The following is an 18,322-nucleotide window of genomic DNA, read 5'->3' as shown; positions in this document are numbered from 1 at the left end:
AGAGGTGACAGAGAAGGGCAGGACAACCTGGGGAGGCCTCTCCAAAAGAAGCGAGAGTTCCCCACCACATCCACCCAGGAATACTCTCTGGAGAAGTTCCATTTTACCAGCAGGCATATTCAATTGATTAGGATCAGCCTACTCAGTGTGTGGATTTCCCAGGCCTTTTCTTACCTGAAATTCAGTAAATACCGTGATTTACATCAAAATAATGTGCATATTCCCATACGTTGCATGCTTTTTCTGGACCTAGTAACCTTTTTATATTTCAGATATTGCCAAATTCCCAGTATCTCCTCCATTGCTCAGAAATCCCCAGAATACGTCCTCCTGGCTTGACATGGAAGTAGCCCAATGAGCAGATGGAAGCTCCCACATGAGCCCCCTCCCTCACATGGCAGTCCTATCAAGGGGTTACCAAACCTCCTGGAGGGCTGAGGCCATGCCCCTGAGAAGCCACTAGCTGTCCTGGGGCAGCCTCCCACCACCTCCCGCACACCCACAGGACGTGGGGGGCACAGCACGGACACTGAGCACAAGGAGAAATGTCCTAACGAAGCCACACCTCCCTCCAGCTGAATACCCTTCCACCATCTGCAATATCCTCTCGCCTCCCTATAAAAGGGAGAGGCGTTTCACTGAAAAAGATGGTGAAATTCAACCCATCCTGATATCATACTGCTTGTAGTGCTAACACAGATTTTAAGGGGGAGAAGGCTTGAATTTGTGATTCCAGTGGGGTCTGGAGATGATCTATACATTTCCATCAACTGCTACTTTGCTTTCCTAAACTCCCTGAGGTGGTGTCTGGGAGTCCTTGGCGTCCCATCCAGCTGCATCTGGCAAAGAGCCTTTCAGGCAGGCAGGGCCTCAGGAAGGTGGAGTACACCAAGTCAGGCTTTCTCTGCTTTATAAAGAAGTAGATGGGGCTTCCCTGGTGGCGCAGTGGTTGAGAGTCCGCCTGCCGATGCAGGGGACGCAGGTTCGTGCACCGGTCCGGGAGGATCCCACATGCCGCGGAGCGGCTGGGCCCGTGAGCTATGGCCGCTGGGCCTGCGCGTCTGGAGCCTGTGCTCCCCAACGGGAGAGGCCACAATGGTGAGAGGCCCGCAAACCACACACACACAAAAAAGATGCTGGACAGAGTGCCTGCCAGGGTGACAGGCTAGTTGGAGACATGAGTCTCAGCCTAGTGATGACAATGACTGGCCTATGTCCATCCCATCAACCATGGAGAAAACAGACCTCCAACTCTGAAATTACCAGCCGGCCACAACAGCCTCCAGCCCCTTCTTTTCTCCTAGCCTCCATCCCCAAGGAGCCTGCCTTGGTCCTCACAGGGACCTTCAGGGCCTGGAGCCTCCCCTCCTTCTCTTCCCTCCTAGCTCTTCCCTCCAGGGCCCGTCTCTGGCTTGGCTCTCCAAGCAGTGGTGCGGGCACGATTCCCACCCTCCCTCTGGAGTCTATGATCTTCTTCCATCCCAACTCTTCCAATTTCAGCTCTAACCACACTGCCTGCATTCTCTGGCTATGGCTAGACCAGCCTTCAGGTCTTGCGAACCCCTCACTTCTTCTTCTCTTGCCCCTGGCAGATGTCTTCCTCACTGACTTCCCTGAGAAGACCTGAGAAGGCATGAGCTGTGAACACCCTCAATTTCCTCCCTTCCTTCCACTTTTAAACACCTCTAACTCTTCACCTACCCCTCCTGGCTCCTGACACCAGGAAGGGATGGATGGGTTTCCTCCAAGGCTGAGACTGACAGCTGGGCTCTTGATGCTAACCTTTTGACCCTCAGCCCCCTCACTCCCCCCAACAATCACTCTCTCTTTTGCATCTTCAACTTCTCCATCTCTACTTGGTCCTTATCTTGCCTGGAAGTATATGCAGCTATCCCTCAACCTAAAAAAACCCTCCCCTTCCTTTGGCCCTCCAGGGCTAAACCAAAGCTGCCCCTGTTAGGATGAAACCTTCCCTTCTTTATGTGGAACTCTACTTCACAGACCATAAGGCAGAAGAACTAGAAGGTCCCAAGGGATCACTTGATCTGATTTCCAAAGATGGGGACATTAAGGCCCAAAGCCAGCAGGGCTGGGCAAGGGGCATCCAGGAGTGACAGCAAGGATGGCTAACTCATGACACTGCACTCTGTGCCATCTTGGCCCTCCTGGAATGTGGCTTTTTGCGATCCCCACACACTACAGAGGCCTCTCCTTGATGCAGGAGGGCATATCCTTCTGCCACGTGGGTACCAAGCAGAGGGCGGGATTTAGGGCCATTTCAGTTCCTATAGGCTCTGCTGATAAACAGGAGGCCTTGCATTGTAAGTTGGGTGGGTTTTTCTTCCGGGGCTGATGCTGCCATCAGTGAGGAGGCTGGTTACCCAGTAAGCTCTGAGGTGCCTTCTAGCACTTGAGTCCTGTAAGCCTCCGAATGCTGTGGCAATCCTTCCCTGGGGACAGAGTTCTTTTGTTCTCTGCACTGGTCACCACACTGCCCAGGAGAACCCAAGAACCCTTGACTCCTGGTCCTAACCTTTGGGACCTGGACCCCACTACAACCTATAACCAGTTACCTGAATTATTGGCCTGGCCCCACTACAACCTATAACCAGTTACCTGAATTATTGGAGTTGCTGTATTTTGCTGAATGCTCTTCACTATTTTCAACAGCAGATCGTTTTGACTTCTTTAAAAATAAAAAATAGAGGGGGAAAAGCAAAGAATAAACATACCAGAATAAAAACATTTTCCAGGCATAGTTAGACTAGCTACACACAAAGTCATATTTGGCCTCATAACTGAACACAGTGAAGAAGCCACAAGCCAAAACTAAAGGGAGAAATAAAACCAAGAATGCTGAGTTCACTCTCTCAGGCCAGTCATTCCCCGCAATTACATTAAGGCCATAATCAGCCCAGCAAGCCAGGAAGCTCTATGGTCCATTTCTCTGCTGATATTATATGGCTTTTCTTTCAGAAGCTGCAAACCAGTCATCTGGAAATGGTTTTAGCTTTCATGGAGATAAAGCACAGAATCTGTCATTAACTAAATGGGCGCCATTAACCTAGAACTTTCTTCACATCTAGTCAGGAATTCGCAAGAAAGAATTCAGAGAGACACCGGACTTACCTTTCGAGCTAAGATCTTCCTCTTTTTTCTTTCTTCTTCGGATCCATGGTGAGACTGAGCTCTCGTCAGTCTTCGATGCTGGTGGATCTTTAAGAGACCACAATTCACCACAAATGTAAGCATATCCTACACTAATGAAAATCTCTTAACATGTTTTGCCAAATCAAATCACTTGGATGAAAAATCTTTCCTTGCTCAGCCTGTCTGCCTCCAAGCTTGGGTCTGCATGTCTGGGAGAAGAGTGTGCCAGCAGATGAAGACCTTTCTCTCTCTCCGAGTTCCTTCCTGCCTTTCTCTCTCTTACGGAAAATGAGTGTGGTCCCCAGCACCTTTAGAGCATGGAGCATGTGTGCCCCACCACCACCCAGTCTGTCCTGATCATAAAGGAGGACTGCTCTTTGTGGACATGTTTGTTTCCCCCACAGGCTGAGCTCCTTGAGGGTAGGACTGCGAAGTACTCGGCTGTCTCACAGCATTGAATGTGGAGCCTGGTCCAGAGCAAGTATGCAAGAACTGTTTGTGGAACGAACACTCAGTTACAAGTAAATCACTGTGATCACCACAGCAGAGGATGGGGACACTAAAAGATCAAAAGGCAATGAGGAACTATTAGCAATTTACCTGTTTCTGTTCTTCAATTAGCCTCTTTTCTATACATTCTTTGGCAATTCTCAATGCCTCTTTTAACTTTGTGGGGATCTGAAAGAAGAGAAAGTACATAATCTATTGAGTAAAATAGCTGGAGAGTCTCTCAAGTCCCAGTGTGAATAAAAAACAGTTGCTAGTCAAGGAAGAGGACACCTGGAATGAAATCAGTTACAAGCTGTCCACTTGACTCCTATCCTGGCCACTTCTGGTATCCCCAAACACACTCACCTCATTAGCATGTTTTAGCAATAAATATATAAAACTAACACATAAATAAGCATGATGTATGTTTCAAGTATTTCAAGTTATTCTCAAGGAACCCCAAATTACCAAAACAATCCTGAAAAAGAAGATGGAAACTGGAGGCCTCACGCTCCCTGATTTCAAAATGTGTTACAAAGCTACAGAAAACAGTGTGATACTGGCAATAAAGACAGACACACAGACCAATGGAACAAACAGAGAGCCCAGAAATTAACCCTCATGCCAAAAGCACACAGTGGGAAAAGGACAGTTTCTTCAATAAATGGTGCTGGTAGAACTGGATATCTACATGCAAAAGAATGAAGCTGCACCCCTACCTTACACTGTATGCAAAAATTAACTCAAAATTGGATTAAAGACCTAAACCTAAGACCTAAAAACATAAAACTCTTAGAAGAAAACATAGGGAGAAAGCTTTGTGGTAATGGATTTGGCAATAATTTCTTGGACAGGACACCAAAAGCACAGGCAACAAAAGCCAAAATAGACAAATGCGACTGCATCAAGCTTAAATCAAGCTTAAAACTTCTGAACATCAAAGGAAACAATCAACAGAGTGAAGAGGCAACCTACGGAATAGGAGAAAATAAATGGAAATCATACATCTGTTAAGGGGTTAATATCCAGAATATATAAAGAACTCCTACAACTCAAAAACAAAAACATAAGTAATCAATTAAAAAATGGACTTGTCACCAAAAATTGATTATGCCACAATAAACCTGAAAAAATAAATAAATAAAGAGCAGAAAATCAAAGGAAAAAATGGCAAAGGACCTAAACAGACACTTCTCCAATGAAGATACACAAATGGCCAACAAACATATGGAAAGATGATCAATAACTCCAATCATGAGAGAAATGCAAACCAAAACCACAATGAGATATAACCTCACATATTAGGATGGTAACTATCAAAAAAACAGAAAATAACAAATGTTGGTGAGGATGGAAAAAATTGTCCACTAATGGTGGGAATGTAAAATGGCACAGCAGCTATGGAAAACAGTATAGAAGTTCCTCAAAAAAATCTAAAAATAGAATTACCATATGATCCAGCAATCCTACTTCTGGGTATATATCCAAAAGAACTGAAAGCAGGATATCAAAGCATGCCCCATGTTCATTGAAGCATTATTCACAATAGCCAAGGGATGGAAGAAACCCACATGTCCATCGATAGATGAATGGATAAATAAAATGTGGTATATACACACATGGGAATATTATTCAGTCTTAAAAAGGAAAGAAATACTGTCACATGCTTATAACATGGATGAACCTTGAGGACATTACACTGGGTGAGATAAGCCTGTCACAAAAGGACAAATCCTGTATGATTCCACTTATATGAGATATCTAAAAGGTAAAATGTGTTTGCCAAAGGGCTGGGGGTGGAAAAATTGGGAGTTGTACTTAAGGTGGTTCTTGAGTTTCAGTTTGCAAGATGAAAAAGTTCCAGAGATCTGTTACACGACAATGTGAATACACTTCACACCACTGAGCTGTACACTTAAAAATGGCTAAGAGGATACATTTTACATGATGTTTTTATCATAACTAAAAACAAAAATATATATAAAGCTTATTGAAACACACACAAATTCAAGTAATTATAATATTCTATAACTTCAGAGGGATTTTCTCTGTGAAAGACTTATTTCCTCCCTCCCTCCCTCCCTTCCTTTCTTTCTTAAGACCTGTTTTCTGAATTTCACAAGATTAAGTTTTTTCCTACTGGAAGATGCTATTAACAAAAGCTTAGTGTGGTTCTCAGCTTGTCATTTCTTATTAGTTTTTCAAACCATGAGGAGTTCAGGCCTAGAAAACAGACACCCAGACCACGTTCAACTTTTTGTCTCTACTATTCTTCTAAAAATTTAAGTTTAGGGAACTTCACTGGTGGTCCAGTGGTTAATCTGCCTTCCAGTACAGAGGATGCAGGTTCGATCCCTGGTCGGGGAACTACCACCCCACATGCTGCGGGGCAACTACTGAGCCCGCGTGCCTCAACTAGAGAGCCTGCGTGCCACAAACTACAGAGCCCATGCGCTCTGGAACCTGTGTGCCACAACTAGAGAGAAGCCTGCACGCCACAACGAAGAGCCTGCGCGCCACAACTAAGATCCAACGCAGGCAAAGCCAAATAAATAAATAAAATGAATATTAAAAAAATTTTTAAGTTTAAAAAAGTTTTGAGTAGGTAATACACAGTGATATGGTTCAAAAATCAGAAGGCATAAAAAGGGTATATCCACAGTAAAAAACATCCCACCTAGTCCCCCACCATGGAGGCAACCAACATCACCAGTCTCTTGTGTATCTTTCCAGAAAGAAAACAGACATACACTGGTTTTTAAGATCACAGTGTCTTTGCTGCAGGCTCTCTGGCTTGGAGGAAGAGCAAGGGCTGATGATAACCCCTGGGCTGGACTACTAGGGTTGAGGAGAGCATATTTATTTACAAGGCTGAATGCATTTCCTGAAGAGTTTCAGTAACAAAGACATGAATTTAAAAGTTTTTTTTTTTCCTACATCAGATCCAAAGAAGCTATTATTGTCAGAACTCCTCTAACTGGCAAAACAGGACAGAGGAAAGCTTCTCCCTTGCCTATAAATCTTCTGACCCCACCTTGTTTGGTGTTTTCTTTCGTTTTTTCTCCCCCCAAATGAATTTCTTCGTAAAGAGTTTTACAGGTTTTGGGGGTATAGAGAGAGGAGAAAGAGAAATACCCTTCATCTCACTACCCAAAACAATGCTAACAGTGAGCACCCAGCCCTGAACTAGGCGTTCTCAGGGATCATCTCAGTTGTCCAGTGACAACAGACAAGTTTTACTCACCAATTCTACACGAGTAAACGTAGACCCAAAGAATAGGTCCTTGCCCATATATCAGTGGCTCTCAAATGAGGGTGATTTTGCCCCCGGCCCCTCCCTAGGGGACAGTTGGCTGCATCTGGAAGCAGTTTTCACGGTCACACAGTTGTGGGGTGGAATGAGAGTACTGCTTGTATCTAGTGGGTACAGGCCAGGGGTGCCGCTCAACATCCCACAACGCACAGCAGAGCCCCGGCAACAAAGAACAGCTACCTGGTCCAAAGTGTCAAAGGTCAGGGCTGAGAAACCCTGCCTTAGATAAATGGTTGGTATCATGAAAGCAAAGCAAGGCATCAACCTGGTTTGGGGGAGTTCCAAAGCCCCTGCTCTTTTTTTTTTTTTCCTTTTTTAAAATTGGGATATAGTTGTTTTACAATGTTGGGTTAGTTTCTATTGTACAGCGAAGTGGAGTTCCCTGTGCTATACAGCAGGTTCTCATTAGCTATCTATCTTATACATATTAGTGTATACATGTCAATCCCAATCTCCTAACTCATGCCACCCCCGCTTCCCCCCTTGATGTCCATACGTTTGTTCCAAAGCCCCTGCTCTTTGCATAACACCACATAACACTGCCACTTCCCAGGATACTTCCTTCCAGTCCTTATTCTAGACAGAGGTATTTTTTTTTTACACACTGTATTTTATATCCTGTTTTTTTCCCTTAGCCCAAATAATAATCATTTTCCAGGCTACTACAATGTCTTTATAAATTTTACTTTTATTAGATAAAACATATTTAATCCAACACATGTACTTAAATTATTAAGCGATTCCCTCATTATAGGATATTTAGATTATTTGCAATTTTTCTTTATGTAAAATAAAGAAGGCTGCTGGCCATTCCCGTTCCACAAGGATTAAGCTGCAACACATTGCAATTGCCCCCCGAAGGCTCACGCTGGGGGAAATTCAGGGTGGAGAAAAACAGGAAGCATTCTGTGCTTTGGATATAAAGGACCCTAGGGAGTTAAGATGCCTATCTAAGGAAAAATTTCAATGACCCCAGATTCTTGGCATCTTTCATACATAGAAAAACACTAAAATCATTAACTTCAGATGTCTGTCTTCTGTAATTAGCAGTAATCTTTTTATGCTTGACTACATGTTTTTTTCCAGCAAAAATATATCCTGGCCCCGCCCCTGCCTCTTCATAGTTCCTTAGAGCTATCTGAGAGGCTGTCTCCCGGCTACTGTCCTCAGTAAGGTCCCCAAATAAAAACGCTCTTAAATGTGTGTTTTTCCAGTCCACACTTATAAATACTGTACCTTCTTTTTTGATTAAAAAAGCGCTAACTTTCCAAGTACACATTTCATGTCACAAACCAAGAAATGATATAATTTGCTTTACCTTAAACTGTGGCTTTTCGGAAGTAGTTAGTAGAACATCACTGAATAATCTGTAAAGAAAAGAAACAAACAAAAATATCTTTCTTAAACCAGGTGCACTACCAGAACAGGATCAAAGCAGAATGAGACATCTTTTGCCCATCAAGTCCCCCCGCAACATCCCCCGGCCCCCGGCCAATACACCATCTCGTGTTTATCAAACTCAAAGGAGTTTCCAGGCCACCCAAGGTGACCTCCAGAAACCTGCCACTCCCTACCATCTCGGAGCTCTCCCAGCCGTGTAGGGGAGCTGATTTCCCCACTGAGGGGTGACAGTCTTCTCACGCTACATAGTGAATTAATTTACGTTTTGAAAAGAAATCTGCACATTATTTATTGTATTTATATTATATTGCAAATAATATATGCAGTAGATATTTCTAAACAGAATAATTGGCTTTCCTTTTTTTTTTTTTTTGCCCCAGAGGAGGACAAAATTTATTCTAGAGCTCAATATAATAAAAACATGAGAGTAAGTAAAAAAGGAATTGTTCTGATTGGAATCCAACAAGAAAATAATTTTCTTCTAAGAAAAGTAGTGTTTCTCATGCTCTCTTAAAAAGAAATAGCAGCTCTGGGAGAATATCAATTCTCTCTTCAAAAGTGTGTTTTTTGTTTTTATAAAGGGAGCAATTTTTTTTTTTAATAAATTTATTTTATTTATTTATTTTTTGCTGTGTTGGGTCTTCATTGCTGCGCGCGGGCTTTCTCTAGTTGTGGCGAGCAGGGGCTACTCTTTGTTGAGGTGTGCAGGCTTCTCATTGCGGTGGCTTTTCTTGTTGCAGAGCACGGGCTCTAGGCTCACGGGCTTCAGTAGTTGTGGCACACGGGCTCAGTAGTTGTGGGTCGCAGGCTCTAGAGCACAGGCTCAGCAGTTGTGGCACACGGGCCTAGTTGCTCCACGGCATGAGGGATCCTCCCGGACCAGGGCTCGAACCCATGTCCCCTGCATTGGCAGGCGAATTCTCAACCACTGTGCCACCAGGGAGGCCCAAAAGTGTGTTATTAGAAACAATAGCATGAGGAATTCTGAACTGTTTTGGCTAAAACAGGTCAGAGAATTTAAATGGTTGTCTGGGCAGTGCCCAAAAGGCTCTAAGTAAGTCTTTCCCTGAACGGTCCCCCTTTTTAAAAAACAGGAACTACATCACAAGTACAAGTGACAGGGTTAACTTTTCCCCACAGCACTCCCTGGGCGGCCTGGAGGTGGAGACAGAACTCTCCCCTTCAAGGCCGAGGGTCCACTTATTTCCAGACAACACGTTTTGAACTGAACAGAGTTCACACCTCTCCAAGTGCTGTCTCAAGGCTGAAGCCCACACAGTAGAAAGACTTAAGTGAAGAAAAATTATCTGGATTCACTTTAGAACTGGAAGACTGGGAGAAAAATGTAAGAGCTTTGGAGCAGGGGGTGCGACTACAAACCCAAGTAAATTAACATGGATACAAGCTGTTCCCTAACTACAAATGCATATGTTCTAAAAGTGTGTGTGAAAATTGTTTTGTTTCCCTGACTAGATCTAGTTTTCCATGTTTACACTGTTATTAACGGTGGCTGGTTTGGGGAGGGAGGCACCAGTGTCAGTCAAGCATTAGGAAGTCACGTCCACGTGGTGGGGGCTTGGGCCGCTCTGTCCATCACAGCCTCCCCAGGGCCTAGGACGGCACCGGAGCTGGCGTAGACTTTCCCTAACACAAGGAATCTGAAGTTATCACCGCCTCCTCTGACCTCGGGCTGTATGTACCTCAAGCTGTCCCGCCTTATTTCCCCATAAAATTGTTTCCCCAATACACCTGTTTACAGAGCACTGGGTAAGTCGCAAGGCACAGAGTATAAGCTGAATCAATAGCAAGCATAGCTAACATTTAATAAGCTCTGCTTTAGTAACTGGCACTGTACTAGGAATCATTGCAATAAATGCTCCCAACAGCCCTCTGAGGTGGGGGCTATTATTGTCCCCATTTACAGATGGGGACACTCAGCTTCCAGAGGTTAGGAAACCTGCCCAAGGTCACCCAGGTAGAAGTGGTAAGGCTGGGCCCACCCCCAGGTCTGTCTAACCTCAGACACATGCTTCTTAACCACCCTGCTGCCTTTCCATGAAGAAATAGAAAACATACCTAAAGGAAAGGCCCCAAAGCACTATTTCACCCACCTCAATTGACTATTCATAACCCTGTTTAAAGGAGAATGTCTCCTGAGCTCTACACCCCAGCACAGTGCCTGGTACACGTCAGACGTTAGATATGTGTTACCCAGTGAGGAAATGAACAAACAAGCGCAGGGGAGGCCAGAGCCACGCTGCCCTCCTCCGAGAGGCCAGAACCTCCCCAGCCAGGGGCTAGTGAAGCAGCCACAGCCGTGGGCCACGCGGTGCACTGAAACAGTGTGGCCCCCCTTCAGTACCTCCCAAGCGGGAAGTCCACGTATACAACACCAACATGGACAGGGAGAGACACATGTGAAGATGACACTGATGTGAAGAGAGAGCAGTCAGGCTATGGTGCAGAGAGGTCACAAGGAAAGGTCAGGACATCATGCGGCAAGTGACCGCCAGCAAGCAGGTCATGGTGACTCTGCGGGGACGCTGTTGAGTCTCTACCAGGACCAGACGCTTGGGCTAATGGTCAACACGGTTAGGAGGGTTACAGCCAAGGTGTGGGATTGACTTACGGCATCTGTAAGAGCCGGGAGACGGTGGGCATGCCATTTTTACAGGCTTCACAAGACAGCGTAGACTCCAACACGGCCACTTGAAATGAACAGATACACATTTTAGTTGCACAGAACATGCTGGCAAATCCACTTGGTGATGAAAAGTTTGACACCGCTTTGCAACAACTGTCTGCGGGCTGATCAGGACAGTGTCAAAACTCTTCACGCGCAGACAGATGGCATACGTGCCGGGGAGGGGGATGCTGGCAACACTGACACTACTGACGCCTCAAAAGAAATGGTTCAGGAACCACATGCTGACAGAAAGCTAAATATATTCCAGAGATAACTGGAGGAGGGATTCAAGATATCATCCATAAATATGTTTGCTCTCTGAAAAGAGAAGTAAACACTACACAGAAGTAAAATTCTGAACCTGAGCGACATTTCTCTGCTTGCCTGCTTTTAGTCAAAACCATTACACGAAATGCCAACTGTTAGTATCGCACCATCCCACACCCTGGATGATGTAAACAAAAGCAGCCAGATTTTTCTACTTGCAGGTAACTGTTCAGTGTCAGCTGTTCTGTTCAAACTCAACCCAAAGAAGTCTCGGGGCCTGTTCTCTGGAACCATCTCATTTGATACAAAACTAACACTGGTGGAGGGTTGCCCCGCATGCCTGGAAGGCACAGTGGTCCAAGACCTGCCCTGCCCTCCGCTCCCTATGCTCTGGCAGTGAGTTCTGAGCTGGCTGTGGAGGGGATGAAAGGGTCCCTGGATGACTCTGCATCAGTCCCCACATCCCTTCTTCTCACAGGTGCCCACCCATCCCCGCACTCGCTTCAGCCCCCTCAGTAATGCTAGAAGAGCTCCTGGATCCTGGTGCCAGGTATCTGCATTCCTGTCTGCCTTTCCTAGCCCTCGGCTTGCCAGGCTCTCCTCTACCATGTGTCTAGCCTGTGGCTGTCCTTACAGGTCTCTCTCCAGCCTTGGTCTGACTCCTGACACCTGCCCGAGTCCACAAGACTGGCTGCAACTTTCCTGCTCCTGGCTCCTGCTTCTGTATCAGACTCAGTCTGGCCATACTTCTCTTCACATTCTCTGGCCTCCAAAATTCTAATGCATGTTATAAAATGTCCCCTGAGGTTTCAGGTAGCCTGACAAATAGACAAGCTATCTGAATTTTCAGGGAAATGCATTTAAGGAAGTCACTCAAATTACTTTTATACGAGTAAGACTTTCTGGCTGTGGAACGTAGCAACTTCCTCTGGGTCTTCCCTGGACTCTGGAAAGAGGGTGAGTAGCTCTGCACATTACGAGGGCCCAGAAGCCCCCTCCACACCCCATACTGACCCACAGCCATAGACGGTGCAGGAGGGAAGGAGTCTACAGGCACTGAGTCTGGCGGTCGTCCGTAAGTCATTTCATACAGTAAGTGGCCAAAGCAGTGGACGTCCACACTCTCCAATGTCTGCAGAAGAAAAGAGAGCAGCGGCGTATTTGGCCTTTGCTTTGGCTTTGTGAATCCCAAGCCTCCTGCCCTGGGCTTCCACTAGGAAACATGGCCCAGGGGCAACCCCACTCACAACTGGTAGTGATGACCCAATTCCAAAGACTTTTGTAAAAGCTCACAAAGCATTGCTCTGACCAAAGGTCTTGGTCCTACCCTCCACGGTATTCCAGTCACTGGTTCTATGCCCTCCTTGTCCCAGCTACCACCTCAACTAGCCTCTTGGAGAAACAGCAGTGCTGTGGGAGAACAGCGCCAACAGGCATGCCTACCCCAACTGTACCTGTCACTGCTTAGTGCATATCTCTTACAGTGGCAGATCATGCATCCTGCCATGGGGATAATTTATACCTAAATATAAACCTGCTGTTTCATGACTTTCAGCAACTTACATTGATTTTCCTGAATTGCGAGAAATAAGATCGGTAGAAGGAAGGAAGGCCCAACAAGGAATTCTCAAGGTCCAGCAGCCGGCAAGCGTCCCCTTCCAGCATCACATTGGAAGCATGAAGATGCCCATAAGGGAATCCCTTGTCATGGAGAAACTTTAGTACCTATTAAAAAATAGGTAGAGGTCACATTCCCCACCCCCCAACTCGTTCAGATACAAGACAGGTTAAACTTTGCTTTTTCAGTCAATGTATTTTGAAACAAAACCAAACTGGTCACTGGGGAGATTCCTAGAAAAAAACTAAACAAGATAGCTGTGTTATCTTGGCACCAAGATAAAGATCAACCGAAAATAACACAAAAGTTGGTACTCACACAATAAAGTTCTTAAATCAGACACTAACTTAGGAATTCCCAATAGCTAAGCTTTTGGAACTCTGTTGATCTAAATTACTGCCTTAGTCTCAAATATTTGCTTTTTGGGATAAAATATGACAATGTCACCAGTTTATAAGCCATCAGACAACTTAAACTACTTTGGATATTGCCTGAGAACTTTCCCAAAAGAGTATGGTGAGGCTGGGTGAAATTCCAATGCAACTTACACCAAAATTAAATAACTCTTACCTCTAATATTTGCCGCCCATATGTTTTTATTTGCTGAAGTTCAAGGCCTTGAATCTTCTTAGGGTTGCAGTACTTCCTTAGGAATGGGTCTTTTGGTTTTGCCTTTGGAGAGGAACAAAGAGCACATAAGAAGGCAGGAGACTGGTTGAATTCTACACACGGCCTCCCTGAACAGGCAGGACGCTAAGAGGCTGGGGGGCACCAGATGAGTCCAGCTGGCAGGATGTGGGCTCTTAAATACAGCAGTCTGCACAGTTAATAGAAAGAGGCTGACCTGGGTTCCAGCCTTTCTCTAGTCCAGTGAAGACGCCAAAGTCTTGTATACTGTTAGAATTCTTCAGTATTGCTTTTTTTTTTTTTAACATACAGAAGTGTTAACTACAGTTACCATGTTGTATACTACATCTCTAGTACTTATTTATATTACTTATCTTACAGCTGTGAGTTTATACCTTTTGACAGCCTTCTTCCACTTCCCCCTCACCACCCCCCTCCCCACCTCTGGGGAACACAAATCTGATCTCTTTTTCCATGAGTTTGTAAAGCTTCTCAGTATTTTTTTAAAATTTTTTTTACAGCTTTATTGAGATAGTTCAACATTGCTTTGTTAAGTCAAAGTCATAAACTTTAAAACGGACCTAAGAGCAGCCTACAATGTAATGGATATAATCATGTAATGTTCAACCTTCCCCATGTGGAGAAAGGAATGCTCTTTAGCCAAGTTGGGTAGTTTCTATTGCTAAGATAAAAATTAATTCCAAATAAAATTAAAATTAAATCCTCAGGGCCTAGCTTCTGGAAGCCTAGGGATCAAGTATGAATAACAGGTTCTTAAGGGACTTGAGAACTTCTTTATGACCATGAATTTGCACCACAAGTACCTTGTAGATCAGGTCCTTCAAAGTTCCTTTTTCATTAAACATTCTAATTAGCAATGCTGAGGATTCGTTAGCTGTGGCAAAGGTAACACGATAGATGTAAGGGTGCTGCCAAAACAAAAAAGAAATTCACATTTATCTGCATCAGCATCTACGCTCCTTTTAGATCCAGGATCTGGTTATGCAGAGTCAAGTACCAGCTCCATAGTTTAATTGCACATAAATGCAGAAGATTCCCGGAACACATGGCATTTTCAAGTTATTAGATGGTCAACTAGTAATTCATTTTTTAGATGAGAGAAGGAAGGTAAACTATAGTGACAAAAGGAAGTGGATAAATGATGAGCTAAGCTCTCCAAGTGAAGGTGTCTGCTTTGGTACGAGTAGTCTCACAGTTCAGACAAAAGTGTGGTGCAAGAGAGAGAAAGTCTGCATTTTTGGAACAGTGGTTTTAATATTCTGCCTCTGTAAATTGGTAAGAAATACAGCCAAATCCTAGAACAGCCAAGTGGGAGCCAGGATAAATGTGTCTTCACTCACAGCTTTGCCTAACATTCCACACTGCTGTTTAGTGACAAGCCTGGGAGTGTAACAGCCAGGAAACAAGCAACAGCAGCCTTCTTTCGGCATTATGGCCCTTTTCCAGGGCAGCTAGCATGAATCTTCCTGTCCCTCTACTGGAGTGTGCAATGGATGTCGACAAAGTGGGGTGGGGAGTAAGACAAATTGTTTACTGACTGAAAGAAAAGTCCTCACGTGACCTGGAATTTTGGTTACATGGACCAATTGGCTTCAGGTATTAGTGTCCATTAGCTCAAAGGAGTACCATGAGCATTTAAACCCTTGGGAGCTGGGCTGTGCAAGGACTTGATGAGCAGGGACTGAGTGCGTCGGGGGATGGAAGGGTGCGCCCAGGGAAATATAGTAAATTAATCATGAAGCTTCTCCTGATTATCACAGCGAAGCGACCGCTGCTGATATTTTAATGGCTTTATTAAATGTAATTCACATCCCATTATAAAGTGAGCTCAGTGGTTTTCAGTACACTCAGAACTGTGCAACTATCACACAATCTAATTTTACAACATTTTCATCACCTCAAAATGAAACCCCATGAATACAATAAAAGTCCTTGAGTCCATATTGATTTAAATAGACAAAGAAGAGAGAAGAGGAAGCTATTCCTTACAGTAGAATGCCAACTAATAAATAGAAGAGGAATGATGGAATTAGAAAATCTCTATGAATGCTAAAACTAGTGGTTTTGATAAAAACAGGCTATTTATATAGTCTCAAAAAAAATCTCCTTCAATTACTTATTAATTCTAGTTATTTATCTTACAAAAATAATTAAGGAAGGGTACAAATGTTTAGCCAAAATTGTTCACTATGGCTTTTTTTTTTTAATAAAAGCAAAAAACTAGAAGTGATCCAAATGTCTAATAGATTAGCTGAGTGAACTGAGGTAGAGCCAAGGATAATTCTAACGCAGCCAGTAACAATGATATTATACTATATTTATTAACAATAAAAGATGTTCATGGTATACCATTAACAACAACAAAAATCAGGTTTTAAAACAATATCTATATAATTTTTCAAATATAATCATATAAAATTCTAGAAAAGTAACAACTGGACATTTTGGTTCATACTTCTGGTTGGTTGGAATTATGGGCAAGTTTTATTTAATTTTGCTTATCTGTGTTTTCTGAGTTTCTGTAATTGATATGCACCGTCTATTTATTTATTTATTTACTTTTGTTTGTTTGTTTGTTTTGGCCACGCCACATGGCATGCAGGATCTGAGTTCCCCCAACCGGGGACTGAACCCATGCCCCCTGCAGCGGAAGTGCGGAGTCTTAACCACTGGACCGCCAGAGAAGTCCTGCACTATCTTCTTTTTAAAAAGCACATCCACTCAAAGAAATTTAGAATTGGGTGCTCACAGCCTGTGTGACACAACTAATCAAATTCAAAGACCACAGCATTTGTTTTTTGGCCAGGCATCACACCTCATTAAAAGCTTGGTTTTGCTAGCCTGACAAGATACTCTATCTTCAAGAATGAACTTGCCAGGACTTCCCTCGTGGCACAGTGGTTAAGAATCCCCCTGCCAATGCAGGGGACACAGGTTTGATGCCTGGTCTGGGAAGATCCCACATGCCACGGAGCAACTAAGCCCGTGCGCCACAACTACTGAGCCTGCGCTCTAGAGCCCGTGAGCTGCAACTACTGAAGCCCGTGCACCCTAGAACCTGCACGCCGCAACTACTGAGCCCATGTGCCGCAACTACTGAAGCCCTCATGCCTAGAGCCCACGGTCCGCAACAAGAGAAGCCACCACGAGAAGCCCATGCACTGCAATGAAGGGCAGACCCCACTCGCCACGACTAGAGAAAGCCCGCGTGCAGCAATGAAGACCCAACACAGCCAAAAAAAAAAAAAACTTAAAAAAAAAAAAAGAATGAACTTGCCAACCCAACTGGACAGGTCAGACTAATTGTGCTCATTCAAGGGTCCCACATCCTCATGCATAAAACAGATAAAGAACATCAACACTAACTCAATTTTCTGGCCAGATTACTCTTTTCCTTAAAAATTTCTGCATATATTTTGAAATACACTCATGACATTCTTTCCACTGAAAGCCTTCGATTAGAATCCTTCATCCAGTTTACCTAAAACTGTATCAGTTCTGTTTTCTCAGGCTGAAAACAGCTCTTTCAATTCACTGATACAAACGTCCTTACCAAGAACAAGAGGCTCAGAGAAGTGGCTGCTTTCCTATTCTGGTATTTGCTTAAAACACAAAAACTACATTTACATTACCACATGTGTCATGGATTGTCTAGAGGTCATGAATGTCATTTAAATGGCCTCTGATCTATGGGAGTAGCCCTGAGCGCTCTCAGTCTGAAATGAAATCCACTGTACCTCTCCATTCTCAAGCCTAGAGACTATTTCCGGCTCTTCTGTCCATGGTCACTCATGAGAAAACACTGTGAATCTCTCATCAGCACCAAGAATAATAGAAGGACTTGTACTCACCAAACAGGACGGCAGAAGTTTGATTAGACACTGAAAATCTTTATCTGACAGATACTTGTCAGGACCAAGGTCAGCCTGCAAACATGGGAAGAAATATCAGGGTGCTGTCTTGGTCATCAAAAGAAAAACTCCTTTTAAGTCTTTCCTTTTTTCTTTTTTTCATGTTTCTTTTCTTTTTTTTTTTGGCAGTGCCACATGGCTTGCGGGATCTTAGTTCCCCGACCAGGGATTGAGCCTGTGCCCCCTGCAATGGAAGTGTGGGAGTCCTAACCACTGGACCGCCAGGGAATTCCCGAGTCTTTCCCTTTTTTTTAATCTGTCCAAAGATCTAACTGTAAACCAAAGATGAAAACCACATTACTTCTTGCTGTCTCACTGCCTTTCTGGAGAGACAGCATATAAACATACAAATACTAGGACTTAACTATAATCTTACCTAATTCCATTAATCAAGTGTATCACTAGAACTCTCAAAGTGATAGGTAAAACAAAGTATTACCCAAGTATTTTCTTTAAAACAAACTGCCCAGCTGTCAACCCTAAAGAGGTTACAGAGAACTATTTTAAACTGTTTGCAATTTTTTCCAAATGTTTACTAGTTGATCAAATATAATCACATCGATACTACCAAATGCATAAAAAAGTGACTTAAAATGACTCTCCTTTGATGTGTGCCTAAGGAGGCCTTTACATCACTCAGGAGCACAATACAATTTTGTAATTCTCTTGTCAATATCTGCTTTCATAAACCCATCTGAAGTCCTTGAAATGAGCCTGAAGCAAAAAAAGCTATAGCTTACCCAGCTTAACACTAGCCGTTCCTTTGGCTGATTTTTAATCTTCATCAAGAAATATTTCTTCCTTATCCTCCAACCTGTCATAAAAGCAGAGATGTGTTT

General features: G+C 43.8%; 1 protein-coding gene across 9 annotated transcripts in view; it reads right to left on the bottom strand.

Moving 5' to 3' along the window:
- PXK (PX domain containing serine/threonine kinase like) overlaps window positions 1-18,322 on the bottom strand; it is a 75,245-nt gene that overhangs the window by 12,413 nt on the left and 44,510 nt on the right. For all 9 annotated transcript variants that reach the window (XM_029244426.1, XM_029244427.1, XM_029244434.1 and 6 more), the window contains 11 exons: window positions 18,224-18,297; window positions 17,424-17,498; window positions 14,376-14,480; window positions 13,495-13,596; window positions 12,870-13,031; window positions 12,321-12,438; window positions 10,983-11,061; window positions 8,271-8,319; window positions 3,751-3,828; window positions 3,130-3,216; window positions 2,617-2,686 (listed from right to left, as the gene is read on the bottom strand). In XM_029244426.1, the coding sequence (XP_029100259.1) occupies window positions 2,617-2,686; window positions 3,130-3,216; window positions 3,751-3,828; window positions 8,271-8,319; window positions 10,983-11,061; window positions 12,321-12,438; window positions 12,870-13,031; window positions 13,495-13,596; window positions 14,376-14,480; window positions 17,424-17,498; window positions 18,224-18,297 (999 nt within the window). The remainder of the gene's footprint in view (window positions 1-2,616; window positions 2,687-3,129; window positions 3,217-3,750; window positions 3,829-8,270; window positions 8,320-10,982; window positions 11,062-12,320; window positions 12,439-12,869; window positions 13,032-13,494; window positions 13,597-14,375; window positions 14,481-17,423; window positions 17,499-18,223; window positions 18,298-18,322) is intronic.

Source organism: Monodon monoceros, unplaced genomic scaffold (genome assembly GCF_005190385.1).
Source record: "Monodon monoceros isolate NGI ecotype Baffin Bay Population unplaced genomic scaffold, NGI_Narwhal_1 Super_Scaffold_3, whole genome shotgun sequence".
NCBI classification, from domain to species: domain Eukaryota; kingdom Metazoa; phylum Chordata; class Mammalia; order Artiodactyla; family Monodontidae; genus Monodon; species Monodon monoceros.
This window is presented reverse-complemented; position numbering and strand designations above follow the sequence as displayed.